At 35.7% G+C, this 16,118-nt stretch overlaps 1 protein-coding gene across 2 annotated transcripts in view; it reads left to right on the top strand.

Annotated features, from left to right (window-relative positions):
• The first annotated feature begins 2,435 nt into the window (after positions 1-2,435).
• Positions 2,436-16,118, top strand: part of LOC127639685 (complement C3-like) — a 37,316-nt gene continuing 23,633 nt past the window's right edge. The window contains exons 1-15 of one of the 2 annotated variants that reach the window (XM_052121834.1): positions 2,436-2,551; positions 2,689-2,727; positions 3,010-3,036; positions 5,976-6,165; positions 8,491-8,647; positions 8,806-8,876; positions 10,565-10,656; positions 10,923-11,005; positions 11,088-11,175; positions 11,683-11,785; positions 11,899-12,013; positions 12,285-12,400; positions 14,341-14,484; positions 14,588-14,803; positions 14,876-15,076. In XM_052121834.1, coding sequence (XP_051977794.1) covers positions 2,475-2,551; positions 2,689-2,727; positions 3,010-3,036; positions 5,976-6,165; positions 8,491-8,647; positions 8,806-8,876; positions 10,565-10,656; positions 10,923-11,005; positions 11,088-11,175; positions 11,683-11,785; positions 11,899-12,013; positions 12,285-12,400; positions 14,341-14,484; positions 14,588-14,803; positions 14,876-15,076 — 1,719 coding nt within the window. In that variant the 5' untranslated portion in view covers positions 2,436-2,474. The remainder of the gene's footprint in view (positions 2,552-2,688; positions 2,728-3,009; positions 3,037-5,975; positions 6,166-8,490; positions 8,648-8,805; positions 8,877-10,564; positions 10,657-10,922; positions 11,006-11,087; positions 11,176-11,682; positions 11,786-11,898; positions 12,014-12,284; positions 12,401-14,340; positions 14,485-14,587; positions 14,804-14,875; positions 15,077-16,118) is intronic. The other variant, XM_052121835.1, reaches the window with a different exon arrangement.

Below are 16,118 nucleotides of genomic sequence, written 5' to 3'. Positions count from 1 at the left end.
TTCCTGTGCAAAAATGGGGTTTGGGATGACATTAGGATGAGTAAATGATGATCGAATTGTCATTTTTGGGTAAATTATTCCTTGACTAAAAACCTTGGACTGAAGAAACACACGAGGGGGACTAATATTTATTATTATTATAAACATATCTTTAGTACGAGGATTAACCCCTTGAGATGAAGCATCTCGTTTTCGAGGGGGTCCTCCAATACATCAAAGCAAAAAAAAAGAACCAAAACAGCAGAGCAAAATTTTTTGAGTGAAGAAAGTCCAAGTATGTATAGCTGGAGACAGGAGATCTCCAAATGAGGGTGGGATCTCAAAAAGAGGGTGGAATAAATCCAAAAGGGATTATGCCAACTCCAAAATGAGGTGCCACTTTCACACAAGGTCAGCAAGTAGGTTTTGTTGCAGGCTGGAGATCTCCAAAATATGGTGTGGTTTCTCCAGAAGATGGCGGGTTTGTCCAAAAGGGGGTTGTGCCAACACCAAAAGTGGGTGAGACCTCCACAGATGATTAGGATTAGTGAAAGGGTTAGGTAAGGGGCTCCCTATATCTTTGCTAGTGATTTAGAGCTCTGGCTGTAGCTACTGTATATCCTTGAAAAGTTGGCAACGCTACCAACTTTGATGCCTTCCAGATGAAAAGATCGACAGTAAAACTTGGAGATGTACGTTTGTTATCAAGTTCGGTTTAAGGGCATAAAAAAATTGCAACATTACAAACATTAATGAATATAAAATCACCATGAAATGAACTAAAATTAACTGTCAATGGTTTCATCTAAAAACACTGAAACTCTTTTAACCCTACATGCTTACTGCATAATGTTTCATTGCACAGTGACGTTTTTGCCCGTTTTACTTTAAAAGTGAAATTATCTTCGCTCCATCTTCACCTGGCTAATGATGAGTATTTGGTCCATGTGCAATTTCACAACTCTTCCCCTCTCCCTCTCTTCCGAAAGCACTCGAAGAGTAACTGCACTTACATGGTCGGTAGGCTGATTTACCATGAAAGATTTAAAAAAGAGAAATATGACAGTGATCAATACGTTATGTACTGCCATTGCCAAATTAACATGCAATCGTCTGATCCTGGGCTACTCAACTACGGAAAGGTCAGGGCCGCAAATCTGGATACCCACACTCTTCATTTGTATGATTATACACTGTGCGTGTACGTGTGTGTATATATACAATTAAAAGTAACAATTTTATAGTAAGAACATTGGAATGTTAGTTAAAGGGATAGTTCACCTAAAAAGAAAAATTCTGTCATCATTCACTCACCCTCATCCCATCCCAGATGTGTGTGACTTCTTCTGCTGAAGACAAATTAATATGATTTGTATTTGTATTTATTTTTAATTTCTCCATGTGGATGAGAGCCAGATATTCAATATCAATATTCAAGTGTTTGACTTTTTTTTTTTACTATAAATCTCCACTTTCACTTTCTGATGTGAATGTGAAACTAAACAGGCGCCACTTGTGAGTTACAAATGTAAAAGTGAAAGTGGAGATTTATAGTAAAAACGGACTTAAATATTGATCTGTTTCTCACGCACCTATCATATTGCTTCAAAAGGCATAGATTTAACCACTGGAGTCTTATAGATTACTTTTATGCTGCTATTATGTGCTTTTTGGAGCTTCAAATTCTGGCCACCATTCACATTTTATGGACCTACAGAGCTGAAATATTCTTCTAAAAATCTTCATTTGTGTTCTGCAGTAGAAAGAGAGTCATACACATCTGGGATGGCATGAAGGTGAGACAATAATGATAGAATTTTCATTTTTGGGTGAACTATCCCTGTTAGTAATCATTTTAATCATAGGGGGTGTAACAGTTCAATTTTCTGATATAGATCAGTTCTGTTGTAACAGTGATTTTCAACTAGCAAACCATGAGTGTGCAAAATCACATACACCAGAGATGTGTTAAAAAATAAGAGCTAAATCTAATTAGCCCCAAAAGTCATTCAGTGACAAGTCATAAAGATTTGTTCACCTCCCTTAGCGGTTTGTGCCGAAGTAGGTCACTAAAATGCATATGCGTGAAGGCGTCTCAATGCCGTCACTGCAGGAAAAGTTGTTATTTTTTTTACCTCATAATTCATACAGATTTGACAAGCTGCTGATAAATATATTTCTTATGATGATATCATTACGCAGGCCACGTGTTGAGTAGCGCTGTTCTAATCCATATAAAAGTAACTGTAGACTACGAGTATTTAAAAATGGAATGTAATCCATCCAACAAGTACTTGGTTTTCATAATCTAATTACGTAATCCGGATTACATTTAATATGTTACTACCAGCACTGACTATGCATTGCACAAGAGTATATCAAAGATTCAGGATATCATTGGTCAGGGGTAGTTTAGCAGGAGGAGGGCTGTTTGTATACTTCAGCTCTGCTGTTTTTGTGTCCTCATCATTGTGAGTGGTTACCACAGCTTGAAGATGCAGTTTCTTCCACTGCTGTCATGGATGGCATTGCTCTGTCACATGTCCGATACCCGGGGTTTATCTCGAACACGGTGAGTTTAACATAACTATTCATGTACAAACTGCTGTTTCTCATTCCTCTTTTGTTATTACAGCATTTAATGATGCGTGAACTTTATAATACTCTTACTTAAATGGATTTTTGGTGTGTTTGTGTGTGAATGAACAGCAGGAGGACTACATTGAGACATCATTATGAACGATTAAGGTATGTATCTGTTTTGTATCCTATATATTGGGCTTCTGAGGAAGGTAAGTTGAAATTAAACACTTTTTTCTTTATGGGATATTTTTGTTCTGTAGTTAAGTATTCATTGTCATTATTCTCACGTTTGTGCAATTACATATAAAGTTGCATATACTGTACCTGTGGTATTGCACAGTAATGCAAGTAATCCTTGTTTTTTTATTTGGTTTGTCTTGTGTTTAAAATCTGACAGAGGTTCAGCTAGGGTTCATCTATAACTGATTGTGTTATCTGTGTTTGCAGTGAGCCGGTCCCTGACCCGTCTCCATCGTAAGTTCACAACCTCCTCCTTGTCCTATGCCCGTTATATAAACGCACACAAACATGCATAATCAATACAGGGAGCAGGTATTTCCACATGTGCCGGTTTTCTTTAGTGCACTCAAAAAGTGTGTGTGGAAATCTACTGCATAACAGTTTAGTTCAGAATTTATTTACTTTTACTTTGTGTTGTACGGCTGTTTTGGGGTCAATGACAAATATTGATGTCCAAGATGATGAAATGGAAAAATCTTCTAATCTGAGTCAGGTTTTTAAATTTTTTTTATAGGAGTTCCTCCAATTATTGTTTGATCTTAAAGGGATAGTTCACCCAAAAATGATAATTCTCTCATTACTCCATGTAACACATTTGTGTTTCCTGGGTAGTGAGTGTTATTTCCTAATTGCTTATTCCTCAAAAGTATAGAAAATGGCTATTATTCCCCAACAACTTTGCTTTTGTGACCAGGACAGTGATATTTTGAAATGTACCTATTTTCCAGAACATTCCAGATAGATTCAGAGCCGATTAAACTTGGAGTAACTTCTAAAACTTTCTAGAAATGTCCAGTAATATAAATAGTAGTATAAATACAGGGTCCGTGGAAGCATCTGCTAAGATGTGTGAGGCCTACAAGGCATATTTCAGCATGCCTGTCAGGGATCAAGGCAAACCCTGGGCACCTCATTTCACATGCGAAAAGCTCTGGAAGGTAAGATAGACAATTGTTGGTCGGAATTTTATGTTATAAAATTTAAAATGAATTTTAAAGTGTTTTACAAATTTCAATGTTATTGAAAAAATATATCATATATGAAAAAGGTTGCGAGAATCTCTTACACATTAGTCATGGGTGAAATAAATGTATTTTTGGAGGATGGTACAGAGGGAAAAAGAGAGCCATGAAGTTCGCAATAACAAGAATTAGGCGGGAACCCACTGACCACTCAATAAACTGACACTTCTGCATGGTGGACCCTTCCAAACGTCGGTCTGGCAAGAAGGCACCTGCTATCACGTATCCGGACCTTCCTTCATCCATCGCCCTGGTGCCACACTGCTATGAGCTCCCTGTACCCACTCCTCCGGAGAGAGAGCAGCCATCTTTAGAAGAGAGCAGCAAGTCAGAGAGCGAGGAAGACGTTGTAGATCCAGATGACAATTTCAGAGGTGGAGCTGAGGAGAGAATCTCATACTACCCCAACCAAAAAAACCTCAACGACTTGATTAGGGATCTTGGACTCACCAAGTCCAATGCCGAGCTTTTGATGTCTAGACTCAAGCAATGGAACTTGCTGGAAGTCGCAGGTCAGAGGAAGCATCACCAACCCTTTTCCAGCTTCTTCACCCGTCAAGATGGGCTCTGCTTCTGCCACAATATGACCAGTCTGCTCGAGGCAATCAGAGTCGCCTGTAACCAGAATGAGTGGTGCCTCTTCATTGATGGCTCACACAGTAAATGTAAATCAAGACCTTCCTGAACGCCTTTAAGTATGATGAGTATATTTGGGGGCTGATCCGTGAAAGTGATTTACAGTATAAACATAAATCTCGACTCATTTCTAAATCTTTTGTAGCCAATTTTGAATTACTTTAGTATAATTACGTTAAGTTGGATTCATATGTTGTTTTTTCTGACTTTATGTGAACGAAAAGACACAAATTTACCCGTTTTCTCATTGGAAATAGGTACATTTCAAAATATCACTGTCCTGGTCACAAAAGCAAAGTTTTTGGGGAATAAAAATCATTTTCTATACTTTTATGGCATAAGAAAATAGGAAATAACACACAGGAACAAAAATTATGTTACATCACCCTCATGATATCCCAGTGTATGACTGACTTTATTCACCAGAATATATTTGAAGAAAAATAGAAAAATGTCTTTGCTCAGTAGTTCCTTAAAATGCAAGTGAATGGCGATTTCTCTTTTGAAGCTCCAAAAATCACAGACAGTCAACATAAACGTCATCCATACAACTCCAGCGGTTAATTGAACGTCTTTAAAGCGACACAATCGCTTTTAAATCGTGCTTCCATTCTGCAGCGGTATACTGTTGCTTTAGAAGACATAAACAACTTCAAAACTGACATGTCAGCACAAACACAATCTACAAGACTCCAGTGGTTAAATCAATATCTTCAGAAGTTATATAATAGGTGTGGTCTAGAAACAGATCACTTTCACATTCTTCATCTTGTGTTTTTGGTGATTCACATTCTTCGTGCATATCACCCCTACTGGGCAGGGAGAAGAATTACAAGCAAAAAAGGACTTAATATTGAGCAGTTTCTCACTCACACCTATCATATCACTTCTGAAGACATGAATTAAACCACTGGAGTCTTATGGATTACTTTTATACTGCCTTTATGTGCTTTTTGGAGTGTCAAGATTGTGGCACCCATTCACTTGCATTGTACTGACCTACAGAGCTAAGATATTCTTCTAAAAATCTTAATATGTGTTTGCAGAAGAAAGAAAGTAATACACATCTGGGATGGCAGGAGGGTGAGTAAATGATGAGAGAATTTTCATTTTTTAGTGAACTGTCCCTTTAAGCCTTTGAATGTAAAAACTGGTACAAATACTCCACTGTTTGTGGAGTGTACATTTTCTCTCCAGTTACATTTGTGTCTTCAGCATATTTTAGAAAATAATTATGAAAAACACAAAAACATTTGAATCCAAATGAATTATGATGACCAAATGTAAGATTTTATGATGCATTGCAATTAAAAACATTAAGTAAAGAATTGAATTCATATCAAATGCTGGTCCTGGAACAACATTCCCATCAACCAATCAGATTTTAGGGTTATGTTTCGACTTCTACTAAAGCTAAGGTCAAATATAGCTGTTTGCTATTTCACGTTTGAGTACATAAAGTTGTCATTTTACATGTATATAACTTTTTTAAAAACAAACAAACATTTGTGTCAGGTTTACTCTTCTGACTCCAGCAAAGCTGAGGCCTGGAACAAAACAGAACATACTACTAGAGGGCCACAACCTGAACGAGTTTATAAAGGTCTCAATCAAGATCACTGACTACCCGGTTGCATCTGTTCTGCTGGAGGACTCTGTCATCCTCAATTCAGGCAACAGCTACAGCGCTCTTAAAGCTATTGAGGTCAGCTATCTGGAACTAATGTGTATTTGACCATATCTTTTCAAATGTTGAAAGGTGATTTTCTCCCTGAGGTGTGACATGTGACTTTAGATTTAGACTTTATCTAAAACAATTTAAACATTTAGTAAATTATTATGCCTACAAGTTTTTATGACTATATTAACTGAGAGACAATTTTTTTTGTACTTTTAAGAACTGATTTTTCACACTGCAGGACCCTTTAAATTGAACTAGTTCAGGTAAAAAGGTGATTAAAAATGGTGAAAAAACTTGAAATATACACTTTCCCTCATGCATTCAAATCACTGTAAAAAATTGCTGTAAATATCCTATTGTCATTCTTAAATACAATTTGCTGTTAAAAATGTTGCATTCTGGGAGATCAAGAGCAGGCTCACTGTGAATTGGCTAGTTTTATGGATAATAACTGTTGTTTGCAAGGCATTAGGGTAAAATGAAAATTCAAACTACAAAATAAAAAAACATGTACAAAAGTTTTTATTCAGATTTAATAGAAGTCTTAGTTTAATTTAGTGTTGTTGTTTTGTTATCAATAGTTGTGCTTTGTTTGAAGACACCATTATGGTGATTAGTGTTCTCTTGAGCTGGCACCTTGGACCTTCTTTAATCTTATATTATGTTCTTCTAGCCAGTCAATTTATGTTCAAGTAAAACAGTTGTTGCACAGTGCTACTCGGCTGAATGTATGATCCTACCTTACAAATGATGCTATATGTGGCAATAGTGATGCATTACACATAAAAACATAAAAGCAAAAACAGTAAAGGATATTTCAGCAAAATAATATCAGCAAATTGAGTGTTTGATGTTTTTATTGAACTTACAGAATCACACGAGTTTTTAACAAGACACACAGAGAAATCAACTCTCGGCTCATAACCCCAATTCTGAAAAAGTTGGGACAGTATGAAAAATACTAATAAAAATAAAGAGGAGTGATTTGTAAATTACATTCACCCTTTGCTATATTGAAAGCACTACAACTACACATTATATGTTTTTCCTTTTGAATTTCATTTTTAATGTACAGTAATTTCAAATCAGATGATTGCAACATGCTCCAAAAAATTTGGGACAGTCGAGTGTTTACCACTGTAAAACATCACCATTTCTTCTAATAACACTTAAGAATTTGGTCTTGAAGACAAAAGTTTAAATTTTGAAAGTGGAATTTTCATCCATTATGAAGGTCTTCGGCTGCTCAATTGTAATCGTTGCCGGATGGTGTGATCCATAATGCACCACTCATTCTCAATTAGAGATGGTCAGGACTGCAGGCAGGCCAATCTAACACCTGTGCTTTTCCAATACTTTTTGAAACGTGGACACTTCAGACCAAAAAACACAGTTCTGTTCTACTTTCCATCTAAGATGAGACTGAGCCTAGAGAAGTCGGCAGCAGTTCTAGACAGTGTTGATGTAGGGCTTCTCCTTTACATAGTAAAATCTTGACTTGCATCTGTGGATGCAGCGGTGAATGGTGTTGACTAACAAAGGTTTTCTTAAGTTATCCAAAACCCATGTTCATGATATCCATTACAGATAAATGGTGTTTTTTAAGACAGTGACGTCTGAGGGATCAGAGACTAATCAAATTGTTATTAGTCTTAAATTGCCTGTCTCAACTTTTTTGGAGTGTGTTACAATCATATGATTTGAAATTACCGTACATTTACAAAAAAACAATAAAATACACAAGGTAAAGCATCATATAATGCGTAGTTTTAGTGCTTTTAATTTCGCAAAGGGTGAATATAATTTATAAATCACTCCTTTTCGTTTTTATTAGCATTTTTCATGCTGTCCCAACTTTTTCGGAATTGGGGTTTTACAAAACACAACAATGATGACAATTAACAAACATACTGTAAAAGCGAAACATTAAAATACAAGTAACTTAGACTGCAACCAAAACAACGTCAAAATAAACTAGTAAATAGTAAAAAATCCGAAGTAATTTCTTCAATTTGCAGTGTATGCTGGGAACTTAACTATTAATTTAAATTTAATTTACTACGGTTAATTCAATTTAACAGCAGATGGTATGTAATTTGACAGCTATATGCTGCTAAATTACAATTGTATACTGTAGTTGTAAAAACAGTATATAGCTGTTAATTTCAGCAACAGCAAGACACCATTTATTTTAGAGTAACTTGCTGCCAGTTCTTTACTGTTTTGATGGGAAACTCATTAACAGTGTACATTTTAACCTAACATCCAGATGTTGATTTAAAAAAAGTGTACAATTATACAAGTACTTTTCTAGTTCTTTCTAACATTATAAAACTGGTCTTTTGCCAGATCAATCCAAATGCTGATGAAAAGACGACGAAATATGTGCGGCTGGTTGCTCAGTTTGGCGATTTACATCAAGCAGAACGACTGATAATGGTGTCATTTCAGTCTGGATACATCTTCATACAGACTGATAAACCTGTTTACAACCCTGGAGACACAGGTCAGCTCTCACATGCTGTTGAGCCCCATGCTCAACATTTTTTGGACCAGTTTCTATGTAAAATTCCAAGTCCGCCCCTGTATCAGTCATTGATGAATAATAATCAATGTCCGTGTCCATTTAAACAACACTTTCCTTCTCTCTCTGGAATCTCTCAGTGAACTGCAGAGCTTTTGTATCCAATTCTGAATTCCGTGCTTCTGACAGAATAATATCTCTGGAGATTCAGGTGATTATTAACTCTCTATTACCTCCATTAACATCATTACTGTACTGGAACAATTTGATTTTTCTTCCTCTTTTTCTTCTGCCTCTTTGTTTTCCTTCTTCCTCCTCTTCTTTTTGTATTCTACCTATTCTTTTTTCATCCTCCTTTCTGTTTCTTTGTCCTTTTCTTCTTCACCCTCTTTTCTTTTTCTTCCTCTTTTCTTATTCTTCCTCTTCCCTTTCCTGTTCTGCTTCTCCCTTTTCTCTTCTTTTTCCTCTTCTTTATTCTTCCTCCTCATCTTCTTTTTCATCTATTTCCACTTCTTTTCTCTTATTCTTTCATTCTTCATCTTCATCCTCCTCTTTTTTTTCTTCTTCTTCCTGCTCCTGTTTTTCCTTCTCATCTTCTTTTTCTTCATCCTTCTCTTCTTTTTCATCTCTCTTACTTCTTCCTCTTCTTTTTATTCTTCTTCTATTTCTTTTTGTCTCCTTTTCTTAATTTTTCTTCCTCATTTTTTCTCTTCTTCCTCCTCCTTTTTCTTCTTCCCTTTCTCCTTTTCCCATTTCTTCCTCTTTTTTCACTCTTCATCTTCCTCTTCTTTTTCTACTTCTTTACGTTTCCTATTTCTTTTTCTTCCACTTGATCTTCCTCCTCTTTTTTTTGACTTCTTTTCCTTCCTTTTTCTCCCCCTCTGGTTCTTTCTCCCTGTGGAGCGGAGGGGGACGGGGCCGGTCGGAATATCGCGCGCCCGGTCCCCAATCAGCCTGATGAGGCGCGCGAGGGATAAAGGCGGCCGGTGACGATTGTTCGAGAGAGAGAGAATTACGGACATGTCCGTCATGTGTGTTTGTTTATGTGTTTTTCAGTTTCTCATTAAAATATAATTTATGTGGACAAGCCGGTTCTCGCCTCCTCCTTGCCCATCCTTCAACTGTGTTACACTCCCCTTCTTTTTTTCTTCTTATCTTTCTTTCTCTTCCTCTTTTTAATGTTCCTCCTCCTTTTCTTGCTTTGAATTCTTCTTCCTCTACATCTTTTTCTTCTTCCCTTTCTCCTTTTCCCATTTCTTTCTTTTTTTACTCTTCATCTTCCTCTTCTTTTTTCTACTTCTTTCTATTTCCTATTTCTTCCTGATTGTCTTCCTCCTCTTCTTTTTCTAATTCTCTTCTTCTTCCTCCTCCTCCTCTCCTTTTTCTCTTTTTCCTCCTTTTTCTTCTTCCCTTTCTCCTTTTCCCATTTCTTCCTCTTTTTTACTCTTCAGCTTCCTCTTCTTTTTCTACTTCTTTACGTTTCCTATTTCTTCCTTTTCTTCCACTTGATCTTCCTCCTCTTCTTTTTGCCTTCTTTTCCTTCCTTTTTCACCCCCTCTGGTTCTTTCTCCCCTTCTTTTTTTTTCTTATCTTTCTTTCTCTTCCTCTTTTTTAATGTTCCTCCTCCTCTTCTTGCTTTGAATTCTTCTTCCTCTACTTCTATTCTTCTTCCTCCTTCTTTTTCCACTTCTTCTCTGGGTATTTAATTGTTTATTTATTGTTTTATTTTATTATGTTAACTAATACAGTCTTTGATTTTAAATATGTATTAGTATATGTTGAACGTAACATTAACTAAGTTTAATAAATGCTTAAGTATTGTTCATTGTTAGTTCATGTTAACTAATTTTAACAAGTGAAACCTTATTGTAAAGTGTTAATGTTGGTACTCTGTTTCAGAACCCAGATGGAATAGCAGTACATGGTCATTCAAAAGCCAGAGCAATTGATGGGATACTCTCGAAAACCTATCCCCTCTCTACCGTGGCCAAGTATGCATAGAACTTTTTATTTGTGTTTCATAGATTTATACTAACAACTATAACTAATTACACAATAATTAATTTTTTTGTATAATCTAGTTATACATGTATGATTTATAAATGTATGATATAAATAGCAAATAGAATAAAATATATATTCATGTATATTTGCCAAAATATACTAAAACATCTAATGATAATTGATAGACACTTGTTTCATTTTCCCAGTTCATTAGATGTGTAGCTTCTGACTAATTATCTGTTTCATTTCTTAGAGAGGGCAGGTGGAAAGTTGTTGCAAAGTTGGACCAGGGAAAAGAAAACGCATTCAGTAGAGAGTTTGAAGTAAAGAAATATGGTAAGCCCTTCATACACATTTTTGCTTTTATCAGATTACCTGAACTTTTGCTTGATTAACTCCATTTCACTTTGTTCCCAAGTACTGCCAGCGTTTAATGTCACTCTAACACCAAAGAAATCCCACCTCAGTCTAGATGAGGAGAAGTTGGAGGTAGAAGTCACAGCCAGGTGTGTTTCATTTGCTGTAATCCACGTCATATTAAAACAATCTGAAGCATCACTTCCTGAAAGATGGCTTCTAAATTGACAACTGAATTGTTGCTTTTTTGTGCGATTTGTGACGATGTTTGTTATTTTACAAATTTTGAAACGTTCCTTCTTTTTCCACATTTTATAATAATAGTAAACTCATCAAAACTATGAATTAATACAAAAAGAAGTATGAGTAGCTATGCAGTGGCCAAACATGTTAAACAAATCAAAACTGCATTTTCAACAGAAGGGATTCGCTGGCCACTTTTTGGCTTCTTTTTCTGGTTCAATGTAGAATTGCTTTTTCATGCTTAGACCATTTATTTTAGTCTAAATGGCTAGTTTCAAGCATTTAAGCATAAGACCAAAAGGTTTTTAAGATCACGTGTCTCCAAACATCTGATTGGTATAGTGTGAATAAAGCCAATTTCTCATACACATACATAATCTCATCTTGGTCTAAAGCAATTTCCCCTTTCCCAGGTACCTATATGGTGCTCCAGTTCAGGGTGTTGCATACGTGCTGTTTGGTATTGAAATGAATGGCGAGAAGAAGAGACTCTCATCTATGAAGCAATTGAATGATGTAAGTGAATTAAGAAAAAAACAATTTATGAAGTTTCTACTTGAGTAATTTGAAACATTACAGTAAGTCATTCGTAGAATGAGACTATCGCTACCCTTTTTTATGAATTGCAGTTGGATGGAGGGACTGTTAGTTTGACCATGGAGGAGATAAAGAGGGTGTATCCTCATACAAATATCCTAGTGGGGTCTTCTGTGTATGTCAAAGCTTCAGTAATGACCAGCACAGGTACCACTCATTTCTTAAAAAATTCAGTGAATCAAGAAATAAATACAGTGGATTGATAATTCTGCTCCCTCAAAAACATTAACATTGACAGGTTTTGGAACTGGTGATTTTATTACAGCAAATGCATATAATGTCCAGTAATATTCTGGAGAAATAAAGCAAAGAAATAATAACATCTTTGGAGACAATAAAGCACATGTAAATAGTATTATATTAAGTAGTATTATTTAGCTGCAAACACACTTACATCTTAAGACCTTCTTCTCTTCAGGCAGTGACCTTGTGGAAGCAGAAAAATCTGGCATCAAAATAGTGACGTCACCCTACATGCTTTCCTTCAAAGACACACCTCAGTATTTTAAACCTGGCCTACCATTTGACGTAACGGTAATTTCATTGCTGCTTGAGCATATCTACTTTACATTTACTACTTAGAAGGATCATTCATCCAAAAACTTCAAATTCTGTCATCATTTTTTCACACTAATTCCATTCCATGCCTGACTTTCTATCTTCAGTGGAACACAAAAGGAGCAGTTTAGCCAGAAATCTGTGCCGTGCTCTTCCATACAATGAAAGTGAATGGGGATCATTAGCTGTGCAGTCTTGCGCAGCCAGACCTTTGACAAAAACAGCAAATATCTGGACAGCATAGAAGCTTAAATTGGCCAAAAACCACCCACTTAGACAGGAAAAAAACATCTAAATAAGATTTAAAGCGATCAATCACAGTCGGCTTTGTCATTACATGCCATTGTAATGGGTGGGTGGGGTTATCGGAGACATACCAAAATAAAAGACAGACATGAGAAAATAAATAATTTATATAATGGCATGGCAATCTCCTCAGTCAAATGCACAGAAAACACACAGGAAAATAGTGGAAAACGTGTAGAGAGTGCAAGTACAGCACAGAAAACCTCAGCACAGAGTAGGCTATTTCCAACTTGGCCTCATGGTGAAAACGTGACTCTATGTACATTAAACTCATTATACGTGTCTCCAGGTACAAATCACTGCAGTTTCTAGATTAAATGAACACTACATGTGCCACAAGAACTGTGTTTTATTCACATTCACACAAATCACAAGGTCAAAAGCTGATTAGGACTTTATAAACACTTTCTTTTCTCTCCATTACTCATACACTGCTATTTTATGATATCAACACACTTTTACTCTAACCTTTGAAAAATGAGACATTTTTTACGCTTGTACCTCCTAGTTATATGCACTTATTATGACACAGTTAGCTTTCAATGCTAACATGGTAGAGCAGTGGACTTTGAACTCAGCAGACCTGGGATCAAGACTGCTCAAGAAGGCAAGCTGATACCCTTCACTAAAGTGACATTAAAAGACGTGCTGGCTTCAGAAAATGTGCTTTTGATTTCGCTTTTGCATTTTAAAACACTTGGTTTGGGTTTTAGGCGTTGGATGGCTAGTTGCTTCAGAGAAAACTGCTTACATTTCACTTTTGCATTTTAAAACACCGTTGGTTGGTTTAGGCATTGGTTTGGGTTAGGTTGTCTTTTTTATTGTCTCATTGACATTTTAAAACACTAATGGTTAGGTTTAGAGTCATTTTTTTATTAAGGAATTTACGTTTTACTTATTAAAACTCCAAATCCACCTTCAAAAGCTCGTCTGAATACAGCCTCATTTCACTGGGTTTTGGCGCCCTCAGCTGGACATTTCACTTTCAAACAGCAGCCAAACGTGAAACGCCACATAAATTACATATTGCTGAAGCATAGCAATACTCACTGAAATGTAAAGATACCAGGCTGAGTATTTCACAGATATCACTAAGTAAACAAATCAGAATATGCAGTTATGCTTATGGATATCCACTTAACTTACTGCAATGTGCCTCAAACAAAACTCTGAATATCTTTAAAAGATTTAATGTCACTAACCTGACAAACTTGGACAAATCTGGTCATTATTTTGTCCTCAAAAGCGCTCATTGTATCAACAGTTACCAGCCAGACTGATAAAAAGTCCTGTCTGCTTCCCCTCGTGGAAGTTCCATCAAACAAGCCTGTAAGAATTGCACTGCAGCTCAAAAAGCGTTTTCCAATTTTAAAGTAGGCTATGTGCATCTGACGGTTAGAACACGGACTATCTGATGCTGAGACTAAATGATATGAAGCTCCAAAATGGAAAAAAGCTTGGAACACCTGAGGATGAGTAAATGATGACATACTGTAACTTCCATTTTTGGGTGAACCATATCTTTAATTTATTGTAAGCTCATGAAATTAGCATAATTCTTTTGGCCAAATATAAGAAAAGAATGTGTGTTTGTTTTTTGTGCTGTTTAGGTCGCAGTGAGTCACCATGATGGATCTCCAGCTCCTAATATTCCAGTTCAAATTAGCTTTCTTCAAAGCCCAATCACTGTACACACCGGTACCTTCAGAGTTTCTCTTAACATGCCTGCTATTATCACACCACAGATATTGAAAGTAAGTTTAACTTGTACATAAAAAAATATGTACACGATAGAAATATTATAAAATTGTGTTTAACTGACAGCTGTTTTTGGTGAAAATGTGTATTCTTGTGTAGGTGGAGACAGTAAGTCCATTGCTTAAACCAGAACAGCAGGCTGTACAGGAGATGCGCATGGAGCCATATTCCCCTTTTCTGCGTTACAGTCAAAACTACCTGTATATTTCATTGGGCACTAACAGAGTGGAGGTGGGGAATAGTCTTAACATCAAAGTGCACATCAAAACTTCCTCACCAGAAAACAGAGGACTTGTGGAGCAGCTGACATATGCTGTGAGTGTGGGACTGGGAAGAAGTTTTGAGAAGAATACTGTAACCTCAGAATTAACTGTGCTGTCTCTTTAGGTTTTAAGTAAGGGGAAAATCATCCAAGGCAGCAGGCTGAATGTCAAAGGCCAGGATACAACGAACATTCCTCTGCTGATTACCACAGAAATGTTACCTGCATTTCGGTTTGTGGCGTACTACATGTTGCCATGGAAGTTTAGAGTAGAAGTGGTGGCAGACTCGGTCTTGGTGGATGTGGAGGATCGGTGTGTTGGTTCGGTGAGTCCAATTAGTGAATATACAGATTTCCCACAGTCATGGAAATCCTGAGAATATAAGGGAATCTTTAAATGCCATTTTCCAGGCTTGGACAAGTCATGGAAATGTAAACTGTAATGTAAACTTTTTTTATTTATTTAACGTTAATTTTATATTTTTTAATAAAAGTGTTAAATTCCTAATAACATACATTGTCAAACAAAATAAAAAATATTTTCAGCAAATTTTGCTCATTATAATAAAATGGTTTTACTTATAAACCTATGCAACTTAATTTGTGACACAAGATACAGAGTTGAAGAAACTCAACAAATAATTTTGAGTGTCAAAATGAATCTGGAGTTTAGTAAACTCCAAAGTAAAATATATTTTTGCTGCTCTTTCAATTTACTTCATTAAAATGTAAACTTAGAGTAGAATGTAAAAAGAACACTTAGATTTGTAAAGGTAAGTTTACTTGGTGAACATAAATATATATATATATATATGATATTTGCATTATTATAACTGTAACTGATGTACTGTAAAAATATCCGTACGTTTAACAGAAAAATAATTTTTTAAAAAATGCTACAGTTAAAAAAAAAAAACTGATTAAAAGGTATAGTTACCTTAAACTGTAAAAAAGATAATATATTTAATAAGACAATACATGTAATTTTACAGTAAAATATAGCAGGAAAATAGTTTTTAGATGTAAAAGTATGATTTTACTGTATAATTAATGGTAAAAAAATATTATGCTTAATAAAAGAATGCATGTACTTTTACGGATTTATGTAACAAATAATGTTAAAATTACAATGATAAAACAATAATTGGGTGTTCCCAGAACTCCCTGCGAGACAACTTTGAAACTGATTTTGAGAGTTAAGAGTGTATGACTTATGCGTGACAATGGATGAAATGGAAATCCAGACATTATTTTGTATTTGTTGATTGGGGGTTTTGTGAAAAGTTTTGTTTATAATATAAATTATAAGTAAATGAATTAGCAATATGATTATTTTCCCATGAGGTCATCAGTATAGTTACTGAATTA

The sequence above is a fragment of the Xyrauchen texanus genome, chromosome 48, assembly GCF_025860055.1.
Source record: "Xyrauchen texanus isolate HMW12.3.18 chromosome 48, RBS_HiC_50CHRs, whole genome shotgun sequence".
Taxonomy (NCBI): Eukaryota; Metazoa; Chordata; class Actinopteri; order Cypriniformes; family Catostomidae; genus Xyrauchen; species Xyrauchen texanus.
Note: the sequence above shows the minus strand (reverse complement) of the source record. Positions and strands in the feature narration are given on the sequence as shown.